Source organism: Aythya fuligula, chromosome 6 (genome assembly GCF_009819795.1).
Source record: "Aythya fuligula isolate bAytFul2 chromosome 6, bAytFul2.pri, whole genome shotgun sequence".
Taxonomy (NCBI): domain Eukaryota; kingdom Metazoa; phylum Chordata; class Aves; order Anseriformes; family Anatidae; genus Aythya; species Aythya fuligula.
The window spans coordinates 24,979,243-25,001,058 of NC_045564.1; the positions used below are offsets into that span (position 1 = coordinate 24,979,243).

General features: G+C 44.1%; 1 protein-coding gene across 5 annotated transcripts in view; it reads left to right on the top strand.

Moving 5' to 3' along the window:
* Positions 1-21,816, top strand: part of SEMA5B (semaphorin 5B) — a 254,481-nt gene that overhangs the window by 219,404 nt on the left and 13,261 nt on the right. For 3 of the 5 annotated variants that reach the window (XM_032189713.1, XM_032189714.1, XM_032189715.1), the window contains exons 15-24: positions 3,306-3,487; positions 6,584-6,727; positions 8,248-8,395; positions 9,773-9,998; positions 10,631-10,849; positions 12,555-12,725; positions 13,636-13,785; positions 14,695-14,739; positions 17,862-18,067; positions 19,577-19,741. In XM_032189713.1, the coding sequence (XP_032045604.1) occupies positions 3,306-3,487; positions 6,584-6,727; positions 8,248-8,395; positions 9,773-9,998; positions 10,631-10,849; positions 12,555-12,725; positions 13,636-13,785; positions 14,695-14,739; positions 17,862-18,067; positions 19,577-19,741 (1,656 nt within the window). The remainder of the gene's footprint in view (positions 1-3,305; positions 3,488-6,583; positions 6,728-8,247; positions 8,396-9,772; positions 9,999-10,630; positions 10,850-12,554; positions 12,726-13,635; positions 13,786-14,694; positions 14,740-17,861; positions 18,068-19,576; positions 19,742-21,816) is intronic. The other 2 variants (XM_032189716.1, XM_032189717.1) reach the window with 1 other exon arrangement.

Below are 21,816 nucleotides of genomic sequence, written 5' to 3' on the forward strand. Positions count from 1 at the left end.
TGTAAGAACTTTCAGCTTCTATCAAACAGCCAAGATGGAAACTTCCAGCTGAAATAATCAAAGCTTGACAAAGTTACAAGCAGTTGACATGTGAAACCTAAGAGGAGGCACAGAAATAACAAAAGGACAAGGAATGCTTCCAGCCTTATCAGTAATATCAGAATAAACATTAAAAATATCCTGGCAGCAGGAGGTAGGAGCGGTCAGTCCGAATTTTTAGATCCTGCAATTGAGCCTGTAGATGGTACAGGGAAGAAACAAAATGGTGACACCTTTGGTAGGAATATATCAGTTTACTAAGGACAAGAACTCTGGAATTAGTAGTAATGTCAGATTACAGACGGGCATTTGATTGTGGATGTTTTTAAAGATGTCCTCACTGTGTGATGGACACTGTGTTGGCTACAAAGGATTTACCTTGTAAAGATATTCCTGAAAAAGATCAATGCAGATGAGTTTTTATCCCACTGCCTAAGTTTGCTCTTTTGAAGATATTGTTATGAATTTAAAGATGGAATAATAATCCATATGTAATTTCATAAGTAAAAAAAAACTTCCCACACTCTCAACGTGACATGTTTATAAATCTCAACATTTCAGCTATGGCTGCTTATTTGTTTAATTTTTGGGTTGCTTCCCAGTATCACTTATGAGCCAATAATTATTTGTCAGCTTTTTTTTTTTTTTTTTAATTGAAGCCACGGGCCATATCATACCATTGATTTCTGAACAGAACTCCCTGCTGGAATCAGCAAGGCTTTCTGGCTCAAAAATGAACAGAAATGATCCAATATTTGGATTATGACTTTTGTAAGGCAGGAGAAAAGAGGAGATAAAAATCTAGTATTAAATATCTTCAAGTAGTTCTTTTGATTTTTTTTTTTCTCCCTGACTTTTAGCAACCAAACAGTATTGATTTTTGACTGCATGCATGTTTAAAACAACAAATTCAAAAAACAACAACAAAACTCAATGTTCTTTTCTCTGGGTATTTTGCTTTGTAACCTGCAGCCCAGAGCAAATTTTTATGACGACATGATAATCTACTGCAAACAAAGGTTTGCAACAGATGCTTGAAACCCCCCCAACTGCTGCCTGACAAGCACAGTAACAGATCTAAATTACTTCTAGGTCACTGCTGTGTATTTTTTATGTTGCTGTAGATGGGTGAGAGGGGAAAATGATGGCCCACCAGAGGTTCATCATGAGTGTTTAATGTAGTGCCAGGCTCAGAGGAGCCCAGAGCAAAGTGTTTAAGACAATGAGTGTTGGAAAGCGCTGCTCCCTTGCCCGCAGTTGGCTCACTTGTGGACCCTGAGCAGGCTCGCGGCCTCTCTGTGCCTTGGTTTCCTTGTGTGGAAAGCAGGAGAAGTGATTCCCCCCCCGGGCAGCCCAAGGGATTGATCCTGCTGGCTGCAGAGCTCAGCCAAGCATGGCACAGTGGGGCTTGTCAGCGGTAGCTGGCTCAGATTTGGGGTCAGGGCTGTTCGCCAGGGCCCCAGCCTCCTCTTTTCTTTGCTCTTCATTGCGTGCAGCATCAAGGCCAAGCCCAGCATTGCCTTTGCCAACGGGTTTACCAAAGCTGTTGAGCATCCCACCACCCCAGGAGTGACCCCATGGGGATGAGCCAGGCGCAGGCAGCTGCCTTTGGTGCTGTCCCACCTGTGGGGCCCTGCGCTTTGGGACATGGGCTGGGGAGGATGGAGGGAGCTGCTGGGGGAGGGTGAATCATGACACTGCACTGTAGCAAGGAGAAAGCCAGTCACAAAGTAGAAAAGATGAAGGAGAGGTAAGTGGCATGGGAAGGAAACCAAGGTAACCCTCAGCTCCTCAAGGAGTAGCATCGGGGTCACTCTCGAGCTGCAGACCTTGGATGTTGCCCAGCACTTTCAACCTTCCTACTGCTGGCTGCCTACTACGATACTTTGGGCTCCCTGTAGCTATAGGGTATCGTGGTTGTAACACCTTCAGCATTGCATTAACTGCTTGTTGTGGCCAAATTTCTTGTGCTACCTGGCGTGTGTTGGGGCTTCAGAGAAACCAAGAAAGAGTTCTCTACTCTGCTTTGCCCAAGTGGTCTGTGATGTTACATCCCTACACATCAAGACAGCACCTGTATGACTGGGAGAGGGGGGCTGTAGTAGCCCTGGGGTTGTTACCACAGTGTGGAAATGCATTGTCTGACACGGGATATAAATGCAGCAGTTCCCAGATGGTAGGGGACTGAGCTGCGCCTGTACCTGGGCAGGAACAAGGAGAGCCTGGGGCAGAGGTGTCAGAGCAGGCTCCCAGGCATGGTCCTGGAGTTGCTGAATTTTGGAGTTGCTGAATTTTGCTGTCAGAGCTCGTTCCAGCAGCAGTGGTGGGCACGAGAAGGCAGCAGTGGCCTGGGAGTGATCCAGAGAGCAGCAGGCAGCTCTGCTTTTCTCAAGTCAGCCTTGGCTGCCAGCAGCAATCCTTTAGCCCACATCTTGGGGCTCACTGAGCAGCTCTGGTTAAAATAAGACATGGGAGCAGGCTCTGACACCGTATCTCTTAGAAGGTCATCCCCAGTCTTGGGCAGGAACAGTTGTTTTTCTCACAGGACTACTGCATTTTCACTTCAGTGTAGTGCAGAGGGAGCTCAAGCCCCAGGCTCTGGGGCACTGAGCAGGCACGAAACAAGGTGCAGAGGAAACAAACATCAGTGTGGTCTGGCCTGTAAATTGCCTGGAGATGAATCCTTGCTCTTTAGCCTAGTGCATGATCCTAAGCATTAATTTTAGCCCCCACCATCTCCTTCACCTTCTGCCCTTCACCCAGCTCAGCCATGTAGGCTACAGCTCTGTTGGAAAACGGAGGCCATTCTTATGGTGCGTTTGGACAGGGCCAAACTCAGGGAGGCCTCAGCCTGCTCTGGTCACTGTGGTTATACAAACACTGTCTCGGTAAATAACGGGCAGGACCAGGCCCAAACACTCCGTAGCAGAGGGGACAGCCACGGCTGGCTGTCACCTCGCTGGGGAGGCTGCAGCTGCGCTGTGTGGGACATGCGAGGCCTGCGGCCGGGCGCTGCGCTGGCGGGGCAGGCTCGGCTGCCTGCGCGCACACGTTCGGTATGTGGGGTGGAATTCAGAGGTAAACACCGACACGGCACGGCCTGAAAACAACCCTCTGTTTTGAATCCCGCTCACAAGCACAGACAGCTCCCATCTAAGCTGCATCTTAATCCCCCCGGCAGCTTTGTTTGGCATTTCTATTGTGGGGCTGTCTCCAGAAATGTAAACTTGCTATTAATGACCTTTTTTTTTTTTTTTTTAAACTAGGTGAAAAACCTGACAACAAATGGAAGACTGGGGCCTTGGTCCCCATGGCAACCGTGTGAGCATTCGGATGGGGACAGCACGGGCTCCTGTATGTGTAGGTCACGTTCGTGTGACAGCCCTCGTCCTCGCTGCGGAGGTCGTGGCTGTGAAGGGGCCAGGATTGAGGTCGCCAATTGTTCAAGGTATCTCGGCATCTCTTCTTTGCTTTTTGGGAAGGGAACAAGAATTGTGTCTGTCCACAGCTTATCTCTCTCCTTGTGTTTCTGTGACCATGTTGTATCCCAGCCAAATTGAGGTATGTGAGGTCCAGCTTGAGGTCAGTGAAAAATGAAGGTGCCTGGGTCCTTCAGGTGTCTCGGCCAGGGCCCTTGGAAGTTGGGCACCCCAAATTAAAGTTAAGGTTAACATTGCATACACTGTGCCACAGTTTCCCTGAAGGGTACAGTGAGTAGTGACCCATCCATCAGGAGGAGGTGAGTAAGGCAGAGGTAGTTGTTAGCCAACTGAACAAGGGTAAGGTAAAAAACATCAGTAAGCTCTCGATCGTTATTTTGTGGAGACTGAATTCTGAACTTGTGTTGCCAAAAGCAGAGCTCCTCCAGAACAGTGCTTGTAGAGACAGGACCTCGTGTGGCTGCGAGCAAGGTTTGCCTGCGCTGCTCTGCGGTCCCGTGTGCTGCCTGCAGCATGCTGGCTTGGCAGCCAGAGGCATCCAGGAGGCATGTCTGCTGGGCACAGCAGGTAAACAACACATGCAGCTTGGCTTGTGTCAAGGTGCCACGTTCCCAGAGAAGCCTGGAGCTGACACTTCAGCAGTATGGAAGCTAAGTGTGCTCTGGTGGGGTGCCTATACGTAGCCACGGTGTTTATGCCCATGGTACCCCATCACCCGCAGACTACATCATGTCATGACTCAAGGAAAGACGAGGCAATAGGGTAAGCACTACTTAACCAGGGTGGGGCCAGCCAGTATTTTGGTAAATATTGGGTCAATTCAGTTTTTATCTACTTTATCTTCCTTACAGATGTTCATTTCATTAAGGACAGCTGTCTCTTGACTCCTCCCTAGAGATCAGTGCTGGTCTTGGCACCAAATATTTAGCAGTACTCATGTTTGAATTGGCATCTCTCCTTCCAGTTGTGGGTTGTGCTGCCTAAAAGATGTGTAGTCATTTCTACCCCTGTGCTGCCACCGTGGGCTGAGCAGAGCCTTCCCAAGGCTGTCTGTTCATGTCACTGGCAAAGGCAAATTATGCCAGAGGGATGGGTTTCTCAGCAGTGCTCTGATGGCAAAAGAGGCAAGAACAGCTTCTGAGCAGGGGATGGAAAATAGATTATTCAATCTTAAGACACAGGAAAACAGCATGCTTTGAAAAATAGGGACATCTGGTCATCCTACATCCACCTCAGCCCTCAAATTTCCTATAATTGACTTCATATGGCATTAAGATTTCTTTTTGAAAGAGGAATCAGGATGACTAAAGATGAGTTCTATTAGAAAGATAGAAATCTGAACACGGAAAGTGTCTTCATTTCTGTTAAAAATGTTGAGCACACAAATAGATGCTGAGAATTGTTGTTTTCCTGGGGAATTTCTAGATGAAATTACTTACCCTATTTTGCCATAATAGCAGCAAATAGCAAATTCCATCCGGTTTATTCCTTTCACAATTTAACATATAATCTTTGCTTTGGATTAAGGCCTGGGGATATAGTAGGAGGGTTAAAACATGGAAGAGTAACTTAGAAGAGTAACTTAGAAGAGTAACATTTTTATGTAAGTGAATTTCTCGTTCTATGACCTTGTTTGGGGTAGGAAAGGGGAAGGGAAGAAGGGATGAGAGAGAAAGAGGAGGAGGGGAGAAATATCTAGCAAGATTCTGAAATAAAGCTGCCAAGAACAGGCAAGAGTTGATAACAAATAGAAAAAGTGTGAAGGGCAATGTGGGTTTTAACTTTCATCCTCTGCCCTCATTGGTGCTATGCCAGAAAATATTTATTGCCAGCAGTTTTATTAGTTCAGTAAACGCTTTGAAAATTAACATCTGTTTTCAAGCTTAGCTTTCAAGAACCAGAGAGCACCTGAGTTGTTTTTTTGACTAGACTTTTTAGAAAGATTTTTCTTTAGCAAAATAACAACAACAACAAAAAGGAGATTTTTTTTGGCTTTAGGCAGCAAAGTGTCAAGATGAGGCAGTTCTGTAAGACAGAGCGTTGCCATTGGCTTCAAATGAAATGAAACCTGCAGCACAGAAGAGATGAGATACAGTTCCTCCCAGCCTGCATTAGTGAGGCTCCAAGGTTTAGTAGTGCTGCTAAATCAGAGCAAGGCGAGCTTTAATGATCAGGAGATTTTAAAGATGATAATGTCAGCTTCTGTGTGAGCACATGGTGGAGTTACTGCATGGCAGCATCCTCACAGAAGCCAGCCACATGTATGTGGCCTGACATCTCCGTTGTGAGGTGCGAACTCAGGGTTTTTACATCACATTTGCTTCAGGCTCACTTTCCACTTCTCATCCGAGATGCAATCACTCATTAAACCCTGAAATTCTATCCTACCTCTGAGCTCTTAATTGCCCTCTGGTTTCCACAGATTTAAGGTCACACTACAGTGATGCTTGCAGGCTGCCATGAAAGCTAGAAGCAATTACTGTTATTTTTTATGAAACTTGAGATTTCCACCTAATAGGATTCAATGCCGAAGGGTTTAGGAAAACACCAAACATTATGAGGTTTGTGAGAGAATGATTGGAGCTGGCAACAGTTTTTCTGTAAGAGATTTAAAGCATCAGTACCTACTGAATTAGAGGGAAGTTTTTAATATCCTTTGGCACAATTGGCATTGATGATCCTCAAAAACTGCACTCTTTGCAGAGGAGTCCAGGAGATCCAACTTTGGGACCAGCTGTTGGCTCAGAAGAGGGGGTTTGGAGATATGGGGGAGATGATGGGGAAATAGTGAGAGTTGTAGCAACCACACTGTTGCCCAGCAATTCCTGGCAGGCATTTTCTAAATCATTCAACGTTGGCTTCATTCTCTTCCTATCCATTTCTTAAATAATTCAATGGCAAGGAAGTAAGGCCAATGCTAAGCACTTTTGGAAATCCCTTTGCTAAATATTAGCTGGTGTGAAGTCTGGTTGAAATGAATGTCTCTCTTCTCTGACTGGTTCAAGCATTCTGCTATCAGAGACATATCTGTTTGTAAAGCGTGGCACAACACAGGCAGACTGTTAGGTAACCCCCATACTCTGTTCTCTCTCAAACTCTGTTAGAAATGGCGCTTGGACACCCTGGTCTTCCTGGGCCCCGTGTAGCACCTCCTGTGGGATAGGCTTCCAGGTCCGCCAGCGATCCTGCAGCAACCCCGCTCCACGGTATGGGGGCAGGGTCTGCGTTGGACAGAGCAGGGAAGAGAGGTAAGATACCTCAACAACACCGTGTGATCACTTCTGTTGTTATGTTGGCAGCTGGAAGTGGTGGACCTTCTATGACTGCACAGGAAGGCTGTTAGACTGAATATGCACAGAAGAAGGAATTTCAGAGCCTAAGAGGGATGAGGTTGCTCACATGCATGGACACTCTCTTGCAATGAGCTTGTGACTATCAGAGACTGCAGAGCTGCCTCTTCTCTCAGGCATGACCATTTAGACCCTCACAAGTATTCCCATGCCCAAAGCAGAGGGTTGACCACCTCAGTGAAAGGAGAAGCTGTGTCTGCTGTTAGCAATGCAGAATCTACAGATAGTTACACTGTTCTGATCTGTCCCTTAGGAGGTAGTTCAACGTGTGCAGCTTTCATTATCAATTACACCATTCCTAAGTCTATATTAATTGTGCTGATGCACCAAAACAAGTTCAAGACAGAATACAGATTCACAGATTCAAGGTTGAGTTTTTGCAGGGCATTGCATTAGAAAAACATCATTTTCCCCTATAAAGTAAGCAAATTTTATGTAAAATCACTAAAAGACAATACTTTTATTTTAATGTTCAGAGCTATCTGCACTATTTTGCTTCTTCAAACCCAACCCCTCAATAAACACATGCTTCAAGGCATCCCGATTTGGTTTCCAGCTTTGACATTTTCATTAAAGGCCACCTCTGCTTGGCAGTAGGCTGTTGCTTGTCCCTTGAGTGGTCACTTAAGACAGATCTTTCTGCATTTCTCAGAATACAAAGGGCAATTCATTTAACTTCCTTTATTCAGGACATTTTAATGTTTGGTTTGATTTGTGGCCATTCAGAATGGTCCTTTTTGGGTTTTAAAGACTACATCTGAGTCAATTACAGTCCTAGGTGATTCAATTTGAGAACAATATTGATTAAAAAGCTGAACAAAATTGAAGTTACCTTTTCTAAAGGGAACATGAAATAACATTAATTTAGGGCCTGCCTTTAGATGCATATAGCATCTAGTTCAGCTCCAGTTGCAAGCACTAGTTTCTTAGGAACCAAAGAACAGTAAGGGCCAGATCATGGGACAGGAAGATTGTCAAGTGTTTAGCACCTGCCGTTAGTGGCAGATCAATGTGGAGCTGACCTCATATTAGTTTCCTAAATAAAAGCCCGATTTTTAAAATATTTACCATTCGCAATCTCCCTTTTTGATACATGGGCTTCAGCTGCTGAGTTCTTGTATAAATTCAGTGCATAAAACTTGATTAGAGCATTTTCAAAAACACAGTCTTGACTATTCACTCCAATTATGTCAGTAAGCTCAGCCTGGTTAACCACTCCTCTTTATAAAGAGGACAGTTCTCTGCTATGAACACTAATACTGTTAATCTGACTGTTGTGTCAACTTTCTGCTGGCTTTCTGTGCGTGCAATAAGTGCACCCAAATGCAGTGTACAGTGTAGCTTTGCATCCATCATCATCTTGTCCCTGGGCTGTGCTGACATGGACATTATTTGAGCAATATGCTTTCTTCTTTCAGATTCTGTAATGAGAACAGTCCTTGTCCATTACCAATTTTTTGGTCTTCATGGGGTCCTTGGAATAAATGTAGTGTGAATTGTGGTGGAGGAATTCATTCAAGGCAGAGGTCCTGTGAAAATGGAAATACATGTCCAGGCTGTGCTGTGGTACGTAGTGTTTATTGTCTTTGCATGTGGGACACCTATTAACATCTAGCTTCTAGGGACTTGTTATTTAACTCCTCTCTCCATCTTGGTTTTATTTCTCAAGCTAGAAGAAATTGCTATCCTCAGCTCTTGCTGGAGAGGATGCTGAAATGAACCGGGAAGCAGAGAGGTGGCAGATTCCAGAAGTCAGTGAAGCTGGTTTGAGTGTGTGTGTGTCTGTGCGTGTGTCTGTGTGTGTGTACAGGTAAGAACAGACTGGCACACAGAGAACTTCGTAGGCCTCTCTAGGCTTAGATATCAAGTTCTTTAACTGGCAGCACTCTACATTTCTTTTATTCTATCCCACTCCCAAGGATGACCCTGTTGAGTCAAGGAGGCCCTGCACACATCAGACATGAGTCTTGTTGTCATACTTGAGTAAACAACAGGTCATACACCCAGTTAACCCATCAATGAGGCAATGGCTACCAATTTTCTCTCCTTTATTTTCCCTTTCCTATTCTGGCAGCTGTTTTGTGCAGATGTTTTAATTAGTTTTATGGAGAGTTTTCTTTCAGTGTAAGCAGATTTGATCTGGAACCTCCCATCTGTTCACAAGCTGTTTGGCATTTACTCTAGAATCATAAAGTCCTAAAGTATTACATTGCTCTCTCTCTGCCAGAAAATATGGGTTTATTTATTTATTTTTAGACAAGAACTCAATGCTTTTCACTGGAATCTTCCTGCTGGTGGTGAGAATTGTAAGGACCCTGAAACACCACATCCCCATCCACCCGAATGTTGGCTCTACTCTGTGGATGCTCATAAAGATGGCAAATGTTTCGTAGTCTCCACTAGAGGATTCAAAAAGCCAACCAAACAAAAATAAAAAATAGCTGTAAAAACGGATTATCTAAAACCATTTTAAACCAGTAAACTTTTCAAGGAATAAACCTTACTGACGTTTTGTCCTCATGGGGCTCCTCTATGCCAACCTGAGAGCAGCATATCAGGGTCACAGCAGAAAACTAGTTTGCTGTTATTATTATGCACTGCCTGAATTATTCTTCTGCCCGTGATGCACCGTGCTTTCTAAGCCCCACAGGACTCAGATGGGCAAGAACACCTGAGTCAGCAGAGAAACACAAACCTGAGGGAGACATAAAAATAGTAAGCATAGTCCACCCTCGAGGTCTACCTGAAGCACCTCTGCCTCCATAGTCCCCATGTTTTGTGCTGTGCCCGGCACTGTGTTTTACCTGTGAGGTCAGAGAAGGTGAATGGAGGTTGTTTTAGATCCAGCATGTACCCCTTGTTTTCTAGGGTGTAAAAACATCTCTGTCAGTTAGTCTGCTGCTGTTTGATAAGTAAGGTCAAAGTAGTTTTCCTTCTTGGCAGGAATATAAGACCTGCAACCCAGAGAGCTGCCCAGAGGTGCGTAGGAACACACCCTGGACCCCTTGGATGCCTGTCAACATCACCCAGAACGGTGCCCGCCAGGAGCAGCGCTTCCGCTACACGTGTCGTGCCCAGCTCTCTGATCCCCACGAGCTGCAGTTTGGGAGGAAGAAGACTGAGAGTCGATTCTGTCCCAATGACGGCTCGGCAGTGTGCGATACCGACTGTATGTATTGCCAGCTCCGGGGCACTACGGGGAAAGCCTAGATTTGGTGGTGGAAGGGGGATCCTCTCGGAACAGCCAGAAACTGCTGGCACGCACAACTAGTGTCATAGCAGAATGATGGGGACGGAGAGAGCCCTGTGACTTAGCTGTCAACACCATTATGATCCCTGTGCTTGTGGCAGTGTATATATAGATCTATTCCTGGTACTGCCAAGCTGCCCCAACGAGAACAGGCAAGTGATCAGGGTGTAGAGACAAAAAAAAAAGCTATTCTACAGAATAGTGTGTCTTTACTTTTCTTTCTCTCTGGAGGTCCCCTTGTGCACTGCCTCTGGGGTTATTCCCTTCACTACTGCTGTGATCCAAGGCAGCGACCTGAGGGCAGAGCCTGCACTGCCACAGTTTGCTCCCCAGAAGGGTCATTTATCAAGGTTATCGCTAGACTCAGTTTGTATGTGCACAGATTTTGCTTCCCTCCTAGCTATGCTGTAACCCTGTAACACTTGCTAAGAAGAGAAACTCATCCCCAGGGCACATAAATCCTGATTGTATTCATGAGATGAAGTCCTTTTTAAAAGCCCAGCAACTGATTGATTTGTGACCATGTGGTGTCTTGTTTGTTTTCCTTGAAGCTCTTGTTGATGACCTCCTCAAGACTGGTAAGACCTCTGCACGGATTATCAATGGGGGCTGGTCCTTTTGGGGGGCCTGGTCTTCCTGTTCCAGGGACTGTGAGTTGGGCTTTAGGATCAGGAAGAGAACGTGCACAAACCCTGAACCTAAAAATGGTGGATTGCCCTGCGTGGGGTCAGCGATGGAGTACCAGGACTGCAACCCACATCCCTGCCCAGGTAACCATGATGATATTCCTGCATGAAATTCAGAGCTGTTCTTGCCCACTTTAATGGCAGAGCCACCAAAAATCAGTATTTCCAATCTGTCTTTTTTTTTTTTTTAATTTGGGGGATTTACCCTTAATTTATTTGAAAGCTATTGTAATGATCCAATATGTGATCCACACACACTTTGGTGCTGTGAGTAATGTTTCACCTAGGCTTAGAGAGTAAAACAGCCACATCCTCTAAAGGAAGTAGCACGGTGGCTTGCCTAGCAGTGTTTTGCTTCAAGCAGGTTTGCTGCTCCATCCAGTGGAGGGCATGATGGTGCACCTGCACCTTGGTGAGGAGACGGGCTTAATGAATGTGACTTAATGCTGTGTAGAGAGATGCTTGATGTGGCAGTTCTTCTTGTGAACACTTGTTTCTTCCCCTTCTCCTGCTTACGTATTGTTCTTGCGATGGGCATCTACTCTTGACATCAGTTACCATTTCCTGCACAGCCAGCAGGGAGTATTCTTGCCTGGTTTCCTGGTTTTCAAGTTTGTCCTCATGTTTATGTTGCACTCCTGGTCCAGAATAGTAATAATAGACTATTGACTAATGTATTGTCACTCTCTTATCATTCTCCTTGCTCTATAATAGCTATCTAAGCTAAATTTAAGTGATCTTACACAAATTACTTTGCCTCTTTGCAGTTCTAGCAATTATCTAACTCTGGCAATATAGTTTGTGGCCTACACTTGAAAATGCCATATTATTATAGTATTATTATGATATTAAAATTCAATGCAAAGATAAAGTGCCAATGCAGGTAGGAAAACATGGTCAGAATGTGTAGCAAGAGCACAGCAAGAGTGTCAAATATTGCACTCTGTGGCTTATAAAAAGAAAATAACTCTAGCGCTACAAAGGCAGCTATTAGTACTATTTTGGAAACTCTTCAGTGGCTTTTCACTAATGTCTGTGCCCTTCTTCTGTGCTGTTTTCTCTCCCTGGACACTATGATGTTTTACAATCTATTGTAAGTGCATGACTGCTATTTCTCTGTGTCTCCCTCCTTCCCTGCCTCACTCAATATGTATACACAAATCCTGGGTTCATCTTGCACTAAGTCATGAGGTTGCTGTCTCCTGAAGTAGTGGCATGTGGACCTGAAAATCAGGTCGTCTAGTAACCTGACAAGAGGGGTTGGGAACCAGGGTTCTGAAATCCCTCCCTGGATTTATTATTAACGTGTTATGGGACTGTGCTCATACAAAGCCTCTGAATTTCCCTTTTCTGAAGGCTGGGACTAAAAGATTTGGGGCTCCCTGCAGAAAGGTGCCATATAAACTCCACTTAGGTTGTACAACACTATTTTTCCAAGTAAATACGCTGCTGCTGTAGGTGAAATGTCAGAAGACAATATAATAACAATAAAAAGGTGTGTAACAACAAAGTGCCTACCCTAAGGAATAGTTTCTATTACGGTGCTTTATGATGCAGAGTCTTTTTGTGCATAGACTTCATTTGGCATCCACAGAGTGCAGCACCTTCAAACCCTCTCTTGATATCAAGCTCTTGTCAGGACCAAATGTCCTGGGGTGCAAGAAAGTGTTAGCTAGTCTGGGCAGGGTAGGCCTGGAAGGTGAGATACGGGGACTCTCCAGCTTTGTCACAGTGAGAGGAGTAACCAACTGCATGCACCTCTCTCTCCTTGCTTTTCCATTCCCTTCAGTGAAAGGCTCCTGGTCGTGCTGGACTCCTTGGTCTCAGTGCTCAGCAACCTGTGGAGGAGGACACTACCAGCGCACAAGGACTTGCACCAATCCAGCTCCATCTAGCGGGGAGGATATCTGCATTGGGCTGCACACTGAGGAGGCCCTCTGCAACACGCACCCATGTGAAGGTAGCCAGTTCTCATCCCTGCTCCAGCTGGCTTGGGTGGTGGTGGGCACATCCGCAAAATGTTTAAAAGATAAATCAGGAACACCATCAGTTAGAAGCTTTTCTGATCATTCAGTAAATGGATATTGAACCAGGGAAAAAGCAGACATCCTAGCATTCAAATCAAACACATCACCTTTCTGTTTGTACTTGTTCACTAGACCATGCTTTCACATTCTAGTGCTGGCCAGCCAAAATCTTGTTAATGGATGATCCATTTAAAGTAATTGAAAAAGCAGGACTTTGGTTCTTGAATGTGGAAGCTGCAAGACAAGCACGAGGAGTCACAAAGCATCAATCTGTACAGTTGCTGAAGGGGTGATCCTTCCTTTTTTTGTCTTACAGACTGGCAGATGAATGTGTGCTACAACTCAGAGCTTAGGGTTCAGATCTGTGCTGGTTTTGAATCACCTTTTTGTATTTCTGATCCAGCGCAGGCTGACTCCTGCCCTTAGGGACCTTAGCAAAAGCTTTATAACTGCCATAATTTGTGCTGGCTGCTTGGGGTATGCCTGGGAGACAACCTAAAATCTGGAGGTCCTGGTGCAAGATTGCCCCATCCAACTCCTTGTACATCTTTAACCACAGAGTTGATATAGGAGCTATTGAAACAACTCTGCACTGTGCAGTGCTCCACCAAGGGTCGGTTCAGTCTGTGTTAAAAAAATTTCAATCTGACAAGTAGGCTGTGATGCCTGCACTGGTATTTGTATTGACATAGTTAAATCCTCTGAAGAGCACTGGATTACATGTGTGAGAGGCCCAGGTGAAGATCTAGACACCCTCCAGCATGGGAGAAGTTTGTTTTCCACAAGAGATCCTTTTCCTTCTTGGTGATGTTGTCCATGTGTTTTCCTGATCTTGGATTTAAGGTGGCTGGTCAGAGTGGTCAGAGTGGAGCCTGTGTAATGAGGAGGGTATCCAGTACCGCAGCCGTTACTGCGAGGTGCACAGTCCAGACTCTTCTCAGTGCGTTGGAAACAGCACGCAGTACCAGGATTGCCTGTACAATGAAATTCCAGGTATGTACAATCTTGTTGGAGAAGGAGAGGGTGGGCCAATTCAGAAAAACAGCTCATCCCCAGAGTGTCAAGCTAGGGCGAGGTATTTTCTACTATAAAAGGGGTTTGTACGCTTCTAGAAAAACAAGCAAACTGATGAATATGTTATCAACTCCCTTGTTGCAGGCATAGGGTAGCTGGCATTCCTTGGGGTAGCTCAGCTCTCTTAAAAAACAGAATTACCTAGTTCTATAATAAATAACTAGTATTGCTTCACCTGAACTGAAACTTTTAACTTTGCATAGTTCATCTGAGGTTGGGTTATAAAAATGAGCTCTGTTCTCAGCATGGATGCAGGCAACAGAAGGTCCTTGAGTTCAGGTATCAAAGGAAGCATCCTAAAAGAGTAAAGAAACAAGGTGGGGCAGGTGAAGGTAACTTGTGTGTGAAGTGGGAAGAATAATCAAGTGTCTAACAGAGCAGCGTGGTTGATGGATAGATGGTCATTAACATTTTCCACTCTATGTTTTGCGGAAAATGAGTCTCTCGGGAAAATATTTGATATCTGTCTAGGCCGAATAACACCTTCCAAATGTTCTTTTCTGGACTATAATGACCTGGCTTGAAAATCTGAGATCTCTAGATAGTGGTAGTCTCTTTTCCATGGTTCTCTCAGCTACCTTCTTTCCCCTAAATTGAAGAATCTAAACAGTATTCAGGTAACAGTACTGTAATTGTCAGGTCTTTGGAGAGGTTTTGTTGCATGTGGTTTACACTCTGAGCTTTCCATTCAATTTAGAGAGACTCTCAGCTTGCTGCAGAACACAGGAGCAGCTTTCCATGTCTGGAGCTTGGGGGGTGGTTAATTATTTAAAGAAGTAAAGTGGTGGCAAAATGACAACTTTCTCCAATATTCTTCTCTTTGTTTAGTGATCCTACCAGCCTCCAGCATTGATGAGAGCACAAACTGTGGAGGTAGGATACCACTAACTATATATCTTGTTTTTATCTTAACCTGGCTTCTTTTCTCCCTGTGCAGTATCAACCGAACCATTAATCTATACAGTTCACATCCCAGTGATAGCCTTAATTCCACTGGAGTCTTGCTGTCTGAGTCAGACTGGAGGAATGTATCACACTGGCCACTTGTCAATTCCAAGATTTTTATTTATTTGGAGGTTTGGGTTGGCCACCAAGGGTCATTAATTACCAGGGAGCAAATTGCTTGTCTATCTCTACCCACAGGATAAATGGTTCAGGAGAACGAAGGGGTAGTCCTCATTTTACCACTGTAAGCCTCCAGCTGTTTGAAGGCAGGAGTTTTTGAGTAACCTATAAAGATTTAACTGAATGGGGTCTCTTAGACAGTTCCTTTGCTGATATAGGACTAGATTAGAGCTTATAGTTGTCCTCCAAGCACTTTCTTTCACTGAAGTCCTCACCTCTCAAAGAAGTTGTCTCCTTTCTGCATGTAAATTGGAAAGATCCAGTCATTAGTGTCACTTCTCGACTGCCCTAGGAGCCCCTGTGATAAAAATCCAGACTGAAGAAAATGGCAAGTTCCTTCGACATTTTAAAATGCTAGTTTCACACTAATGACTATGTCAATTCCCACTAGCATCACACCCCTGCTTTCTTGAAATCTAGATGATCTGCAGGCTGCCAAAATCTCTTCTCCCTGTGCAGATCATGGCAAAAAAAAAAAAAAAAGCATGCCACGTGTGGAATGGAAATGTGGCCTCGGTTTGTGACTGTGGGGCAATCGATGGAATTAAGATTTCGGCACCTACCACATAACAGTCGGCTTTCTGCATCACTCCTTCCCCCTCAGAGAGTGCAATGTATCTGTTCCAGGCTTCCTTCCCATGGGTGGCATTCTGCTGTTATGCTCTGTATTCTCATTTTCTTCTTCTTTTTCCACCGTTATATTTGCTGTTGTAATCTACATTTTACCTTAGCTAATTGTATTCATTACTTAGCATTCTACAATATTTGGCCAGGAAGCCAATCAACAGAAATTCAGTCGATGCATCTCAAAAAATCTGTATTTTCCAAAAAGTTTCCCCTCTGGGGACTCAAGTACTGCAGACAAAATTACTCATTTTATCCCTCAGATACTGCTAAAACTCACCTGAAAAATCAGGAGGGTCTTTGAAAGGTGAAAGTGAAAAGTAAGAGAGCTTTATGTTTTAGAAAGGATTTCCTACTGTAGTGAACTGGGAAATGTACCAGTGAAATGAAACGTTCACTGCAATGTAAGCAAAGCTGGACAGGAGCAGAAAGAGACAGCGTTATGTGGCTTCACTGAGCACAGTTGCATATTCTGTGTTTTAGCTCTCATGAGTGAGGCAGAGCTCTTTTAGAAAGGAAATGTCTTTTTGGGAGTCTTACAACATTTAGTAGGAAATTACTGTCTTTCTGCTGGTTTTTGGACCCTCATCCAAAACACAATAGAAAGTGGTAATCTTGCAATAGAATTCTATAGTGTGGTTTAAAAAATAAATGTAGCTTGTCAGTCTAATAAATTCTGTATGTTCCTTACTGTAATTATGATTGAAGTGCATTACTTTGCTGTAGGACTCTATTGGTTTGGTTCCTTTTAAACTCAGGAGGATATTTTTTAACTAAAGATTAGAGGAGAGCAGCAGACTAATGGGCAGAATTCATCTGAAAAGCATATCAGTTAAAATGTAAGATGGCACCAAAAAAAATGAACGCCGTGAACAGACTAAGAATGAACCTCATTTAAAGCCACTCTCTGAGTAGTCCCTTCCATTTCTCTGCACACAGTTAAGTCAACACAGCGGTCTGTCCAAACGAATTGGCTTTTTAAGTATTACGGGAATTTTACTGCTGCAGACCCCACCAAGCCAATATGGCCATTCCCCAGGACGGCTGCCCTGGAGGAGCAGCAGTGGAGAATCCATCCCAGGCACTAAACCCCTGTCATTCCTGTCTGAAAGATTGCAGGGCAAAAGCAGGGGAAAGGCAGTAACATTTGGGGTCACCTTGCTGATTCTTCTTCTGTAGATTCCCCCCTGCACACAGCAAAAGGCAACAGGGTTGTACAGTTTTGCCACCCAAGGGTGCCTCTCGTTGCTTCGTTAACTTGGTGGCTGTCAGGGTCACTGATATTTGTTCTGGTGGTGGTGGAGATCTGTTGGTGATTCATTTTGAGACCCTGAAGGGAGGTGAGATGTGACTTTCTTCCCCCACCAGCCACAGTGGGGAGGCAGGCACTACCAGCGCTGCAGCTCCTTCCTGGGGGTAGCGCTGTGCTTGGAGGGTGCTGCTGAAAGCCCACATGGAGAGAGCTCTGTGGGAGGCTTTTATAGTCCTGGAGCTTTGCTTTTTGAAATAATCGCACTGTAGCTACCCCACTGGCACCTGCCTGCAACTGCCTTCCTGTCTTTGTGGAGAAAGCCAACCAAAGCAGTTTTTTCAAGCAGTTACCCCCCTTTCCTTTCTTCTTCCTATCATTCCCGTTCCCTTGAGGACTCCTGTTTCACTGTCAGCAGTACAAATACACCTCTGAAGCAGTGCAGAGGTGGCCAGGGCAGTACCCCTCTGTGAATAAGTAAAAATGCTGAGCGCACTTGGATTACACGGGGGAGGAATGTGTCTCTCCCCCACCCAACACACAGTCCCATAGGCATTTTGGGCAGCTGACAAAAAGGGCTTTCCCCTCCTTTCCTTCCCCTTCAGAGAAACACTGAGCATTTTTATCCCCTTATTTCCATGACACGCACATGCTTTGGAATCCATTAATGTGCATTGTTTGTACGGCTCATTTCTTTAGCTGTCAGCTTAACATAATGTTTAGTTTCAATATCAATAGAGGGGAGAGAGGAGAGACAGGGAGGGAGCTTGGAGAAAACAATGCACGAACCTGTTAAACTGCGCAAGGCTGAGCTGCAGTGGGGAGACCGATTTGCAGGGAGATTATGTCAGTTTATGTTGGAACGTAAGACTCGGGCTTCAACAGCTTATTAATGTTGATCCCAAGATGTCATAGCTCTGATTTGCACCTGTGGTCTTGTTGGGAGAGGGAAAAAGGCTGTTCTTTAAAAATAGCATCTCTTGTCATTCCCTTGCAGGTTTTAGCCTCATCCATCTGATTGCCACTGGGGTCTCCTGTTTCTTTGGCTCTAGCCTCTTAACGTTTGTGATTTATGTGTACTGCCAGCGCTGTCAGAGGCAGTCCCAGGAGTCGACTGTTATCCACCCAACCACTCCCAACCACCTCCATTACAAGGGCAACACCACCCCCAAGAATGAGAAGTACACCCCCATGGAGTTCAAGGTAGGGTACTTGATGAGAAATACCACAAACAGCTTGATGCTACCTGAACAATTCTGTACTTATGCCGTGGTTTGAGTTGGGTGGGTTTGTGTTTCCGTGCCCAGCTGTTGGCATTACGTGTGGGGCTGAAGGGGCATTTGGCTGTGTTATCACAAAGGGGTTAAAAAGTCCCATTATTGCAATGGGATTTTGTTCTGTTTCACAGTACTGATGAATGCCAGTCTGGCAAGTACGTACCAACATACTCCAGGCCATTCTGACTATTGTATGTATACAAATTGTCCTCTAAGAAATCAGTAAGAGCTCAGTTCAGTGCTTTGTTAGTGCATGGTAAGAGGAAACGGAGGGGAGGAAGAATGAAAACAGAAACTTCATTGGACAAATAGCTGGGAAAATGCTTATTGGTAGGATGAGATTCTGGAAATGCTTTAGGAACTGCCAAATTAGAGAGAATGAGAAAGCAAAGAGGGTTCTGCATCCTCTGTCAGTACTGGACAGGATTTATCCCCAGACAGGCATGCAGAAATGCAATGATAGCAGCAAACCTTGGAGCTGAAGCCTTAGGAAGAGGTTGAAGGGACACACTTTGCTGGCACATCTGCTTGCTAAAGAGCACATCACTCATTAGCTGAGAAGACAGGACTAAGGGTGCAAGGGACAATGTGCCGAAACAGCAGCACACCACTGTACCTGAGTATCAGTCTCCAGGTGAAGTGAGGGATCAGAGAACTGAGCAGTGGGATGAGTGCAAGCGCTTTGTGTCACCATGGGAGGAACAGCCTGCCTAAGGTCACTTGAACAGCATGGAACATTGTTTGGGATGTGACACAAAGCAGAAAGAAACCCTGCAGCTGCTTATTCCTTTGTATAGCTGTGTGCTGTTGACATTATGATTGTCTGTTTCTGCTGATGTGGCCTGGCTTCTTACTGAGGCCCAACAATAAGATCAGCTGTGGGACCATTGCCATAGACTAAACTCCCTGGGCGTTGGGAACTGTTTCTACACAGGGACTTTATAATGCAGGGCACAGGACAACTCCTGATAAATGGCCATGACTTGCAATGTAAATGCGCATCAAAATTAAGAGCTAGCATTTGAAGAGTCGATGTTGTTTTGGTGTTTTAAAGGAAAACAGTTTGAGGTGGAAAATAACAGACCAGTTGGGCAATAAAGATCTGCTCAACTCCTTGCGCTGGGCATTGCAGCCCCTCAGAGGATTCTGCTGTTTATAAATGCAGTCTCAAAAATACATTTCCTAGCAGCATAAGGCTACACTTGCCTACAGTTTAATAAGAATGTGGCATCATAATGCAAGTCGGCATGGATTTGTGGAAAGTAAATCATGTCAGGCAAATTGGATTCCTTTTTTAAATTAAATAAATATTGATCTAGGTGGGAGGGAAGCGGCAGACATATTGGGATTTTCAGAGGCTTTTAACAAAGTTTCACAGGATGTATTATTCTACACCCTCTGCATACACGGGCTAGGTAATAAATTATTAACACAGGTAAAGAACTGGGACCTGATCCTGGAAGCTTCAAACTATGACAGTAATCCTTTCAGTTGTGTGAGGAGTTGTGGCAAAGTCAATAGGAAGACACAAGTGAGAAAGGCTTGCAAGAATGAAAGTGAGCAAGAGTATCCCCTTATTTCTTACATAGCAACAAAGAAGGTAAGAAGCAATTTTTTTGTGTGTGTGGGCAAAAGCAGATAGTTGCAGGGTTGGCTTTGTATTAACATTTTCTTCATAATTTATACTGTGCTGTCTTATCAGATTATGCTAAAATAGGAAGAATAGTTATAATTTAGAAGAATTAAGTTGTTCCGAGAATGATCTTGATTGATTGGGTAAATGGATTCTGAAATGCAATATGTCTATGCAAAGCGGTGCAGTGGAGTAGAAGTAATAACAAGGCCAAGCAAAGTTTAAAATAGCAGCAGATTAGTTAATGCAGTATCAGGAGGGAGTTGACCTCTTTGATAGATCCATCTCTGAATACTTGATCTAGTGTGTAGCAACACTGAGCAGCTGTTAGAGACTTCTTTCACGGGACATGAAGAGCCCAGGCACTAGATCAGGTTTTAAAAAGTCTAGTTTACGTGAAGGAAAGCATCAGCTAACTGGGACTGTATGAGTTAGGCTCAGCGAGAAGGGACTTGGACATAGTGAGAAATAGACCAGATGAGGCTTATTTATAGAATGTTAGGAAGTGAAACAGTTCAAGTGCATAAATCTGCAGTCATTTTACAGACAAAAATTGTTTAGGAGAAAGGGGCTACTTGCTAAGAAAACCTCAGTCATATTCATTGTGAATGAGGCCAATAGATTTACAGAAAGTTTATCAAGTGAAGCCCCTTTCCTCTATTCCTGTGGAGTATTTCCACAGTTTGTCTTCTCCATTGGCCTGCCTTTCTTAACCTTATGCCTGAAATCTTCTCATTTAATATTATAAATCTGCCACTCCTCAGCGTTGCCTTGAAGAACATAGCATTAGTGCAGTAAAAGGAAAGCTCTGTGTACTCTGTGCTGTGTAATTACAGAACTTGTTATTAGCCGGCGTTATATTTAGGAATAACTGGCAGATTTTTCTAAGGGTCAGGAGGGAATTTTTCATGCCTTCAGGAAGCATGTGTGGTTTTATTGTGATGCTACACAATTAACATTCAAGTGAAGGTGGAGCTAAAATTCACCTTCTGGAAAATAAGAGTTGGACGAAGCTTCTATATGGGCCCATTTGAATTTCAAACGTGTGCACGTGAAAGAAAGTGAAAACACCTGAAATTCCAGATTTGAAGCCCAAGTAAGTTTCTACACAGCAGATGCCAAAAAAACACCCCCAAACATTTTTTAGTTGATGAAAGCAAAAGAATTGTTGCAGGTTTGTGTGTGTGTGTGTCAAGGAGTTAATCAACCCATGATTAAGGAAATACATGGTGTGTAGACTATTTTTCGGTAGCAGAAAATGATAATACACCGTGACATAATGGCAGCAGAAGGCTGAGCATATGCAAAACTCTATTATTTCTATTCTTTGAAAATACTAAGCCTTCTGCAACCATCTTTAGTTTGTTTTCATCTTGAAATATCTCTGCTCTCTAACCAGCAGGTGAACACAGTAGAAAGTTTGGCAATGTTACATTCAAATGTACAGCACTGGATGCAAGCACATAAATCAAGGTGAATTTTATATGAAGGCAGATTTTAAGGAAGGAAGTGCTAGCTGATATGAGCCGCGTTGGACATTTCAGCCCAGCAATGCAGTAATGCAGATCAGATGTAAATATCATACGTAATGGTGACCTATTGATCATTTAGCTGATGCTAACTTGTCTAGGCAGTGTTTTGCAGAAGAATGTTTTATTTTTGCTGGCTGCTTTTCCCTTCCTGTTTTGATTTCTCAGGAATGCTGTGAAGTTTATTATTAGCTATTTTAGCCAAGTGTCTTAAAAGATTTCATGCATATGCATTTACCAGCAGCACGTTGATTTTCACTTGTTATTCACGGATCGGAGGGGAGAGACCTTTTGGGTCACCTAATAAGCAGTTCATGTTTCATTAATTGGTTGAAGTTCATACAGCACTCTGACAATATTGAAGTCTGTGCAGAACAAGAGCATAATGAAATAAAAATTATCCACACTTCACATTTTGGCATGATGCGTTAAAGAACCATCTACAACCTTTCCAGTACTGCCACACCGATTAGTTAATATCTGGCTATCAAAGCACAGAGAAGATCCTCTTCT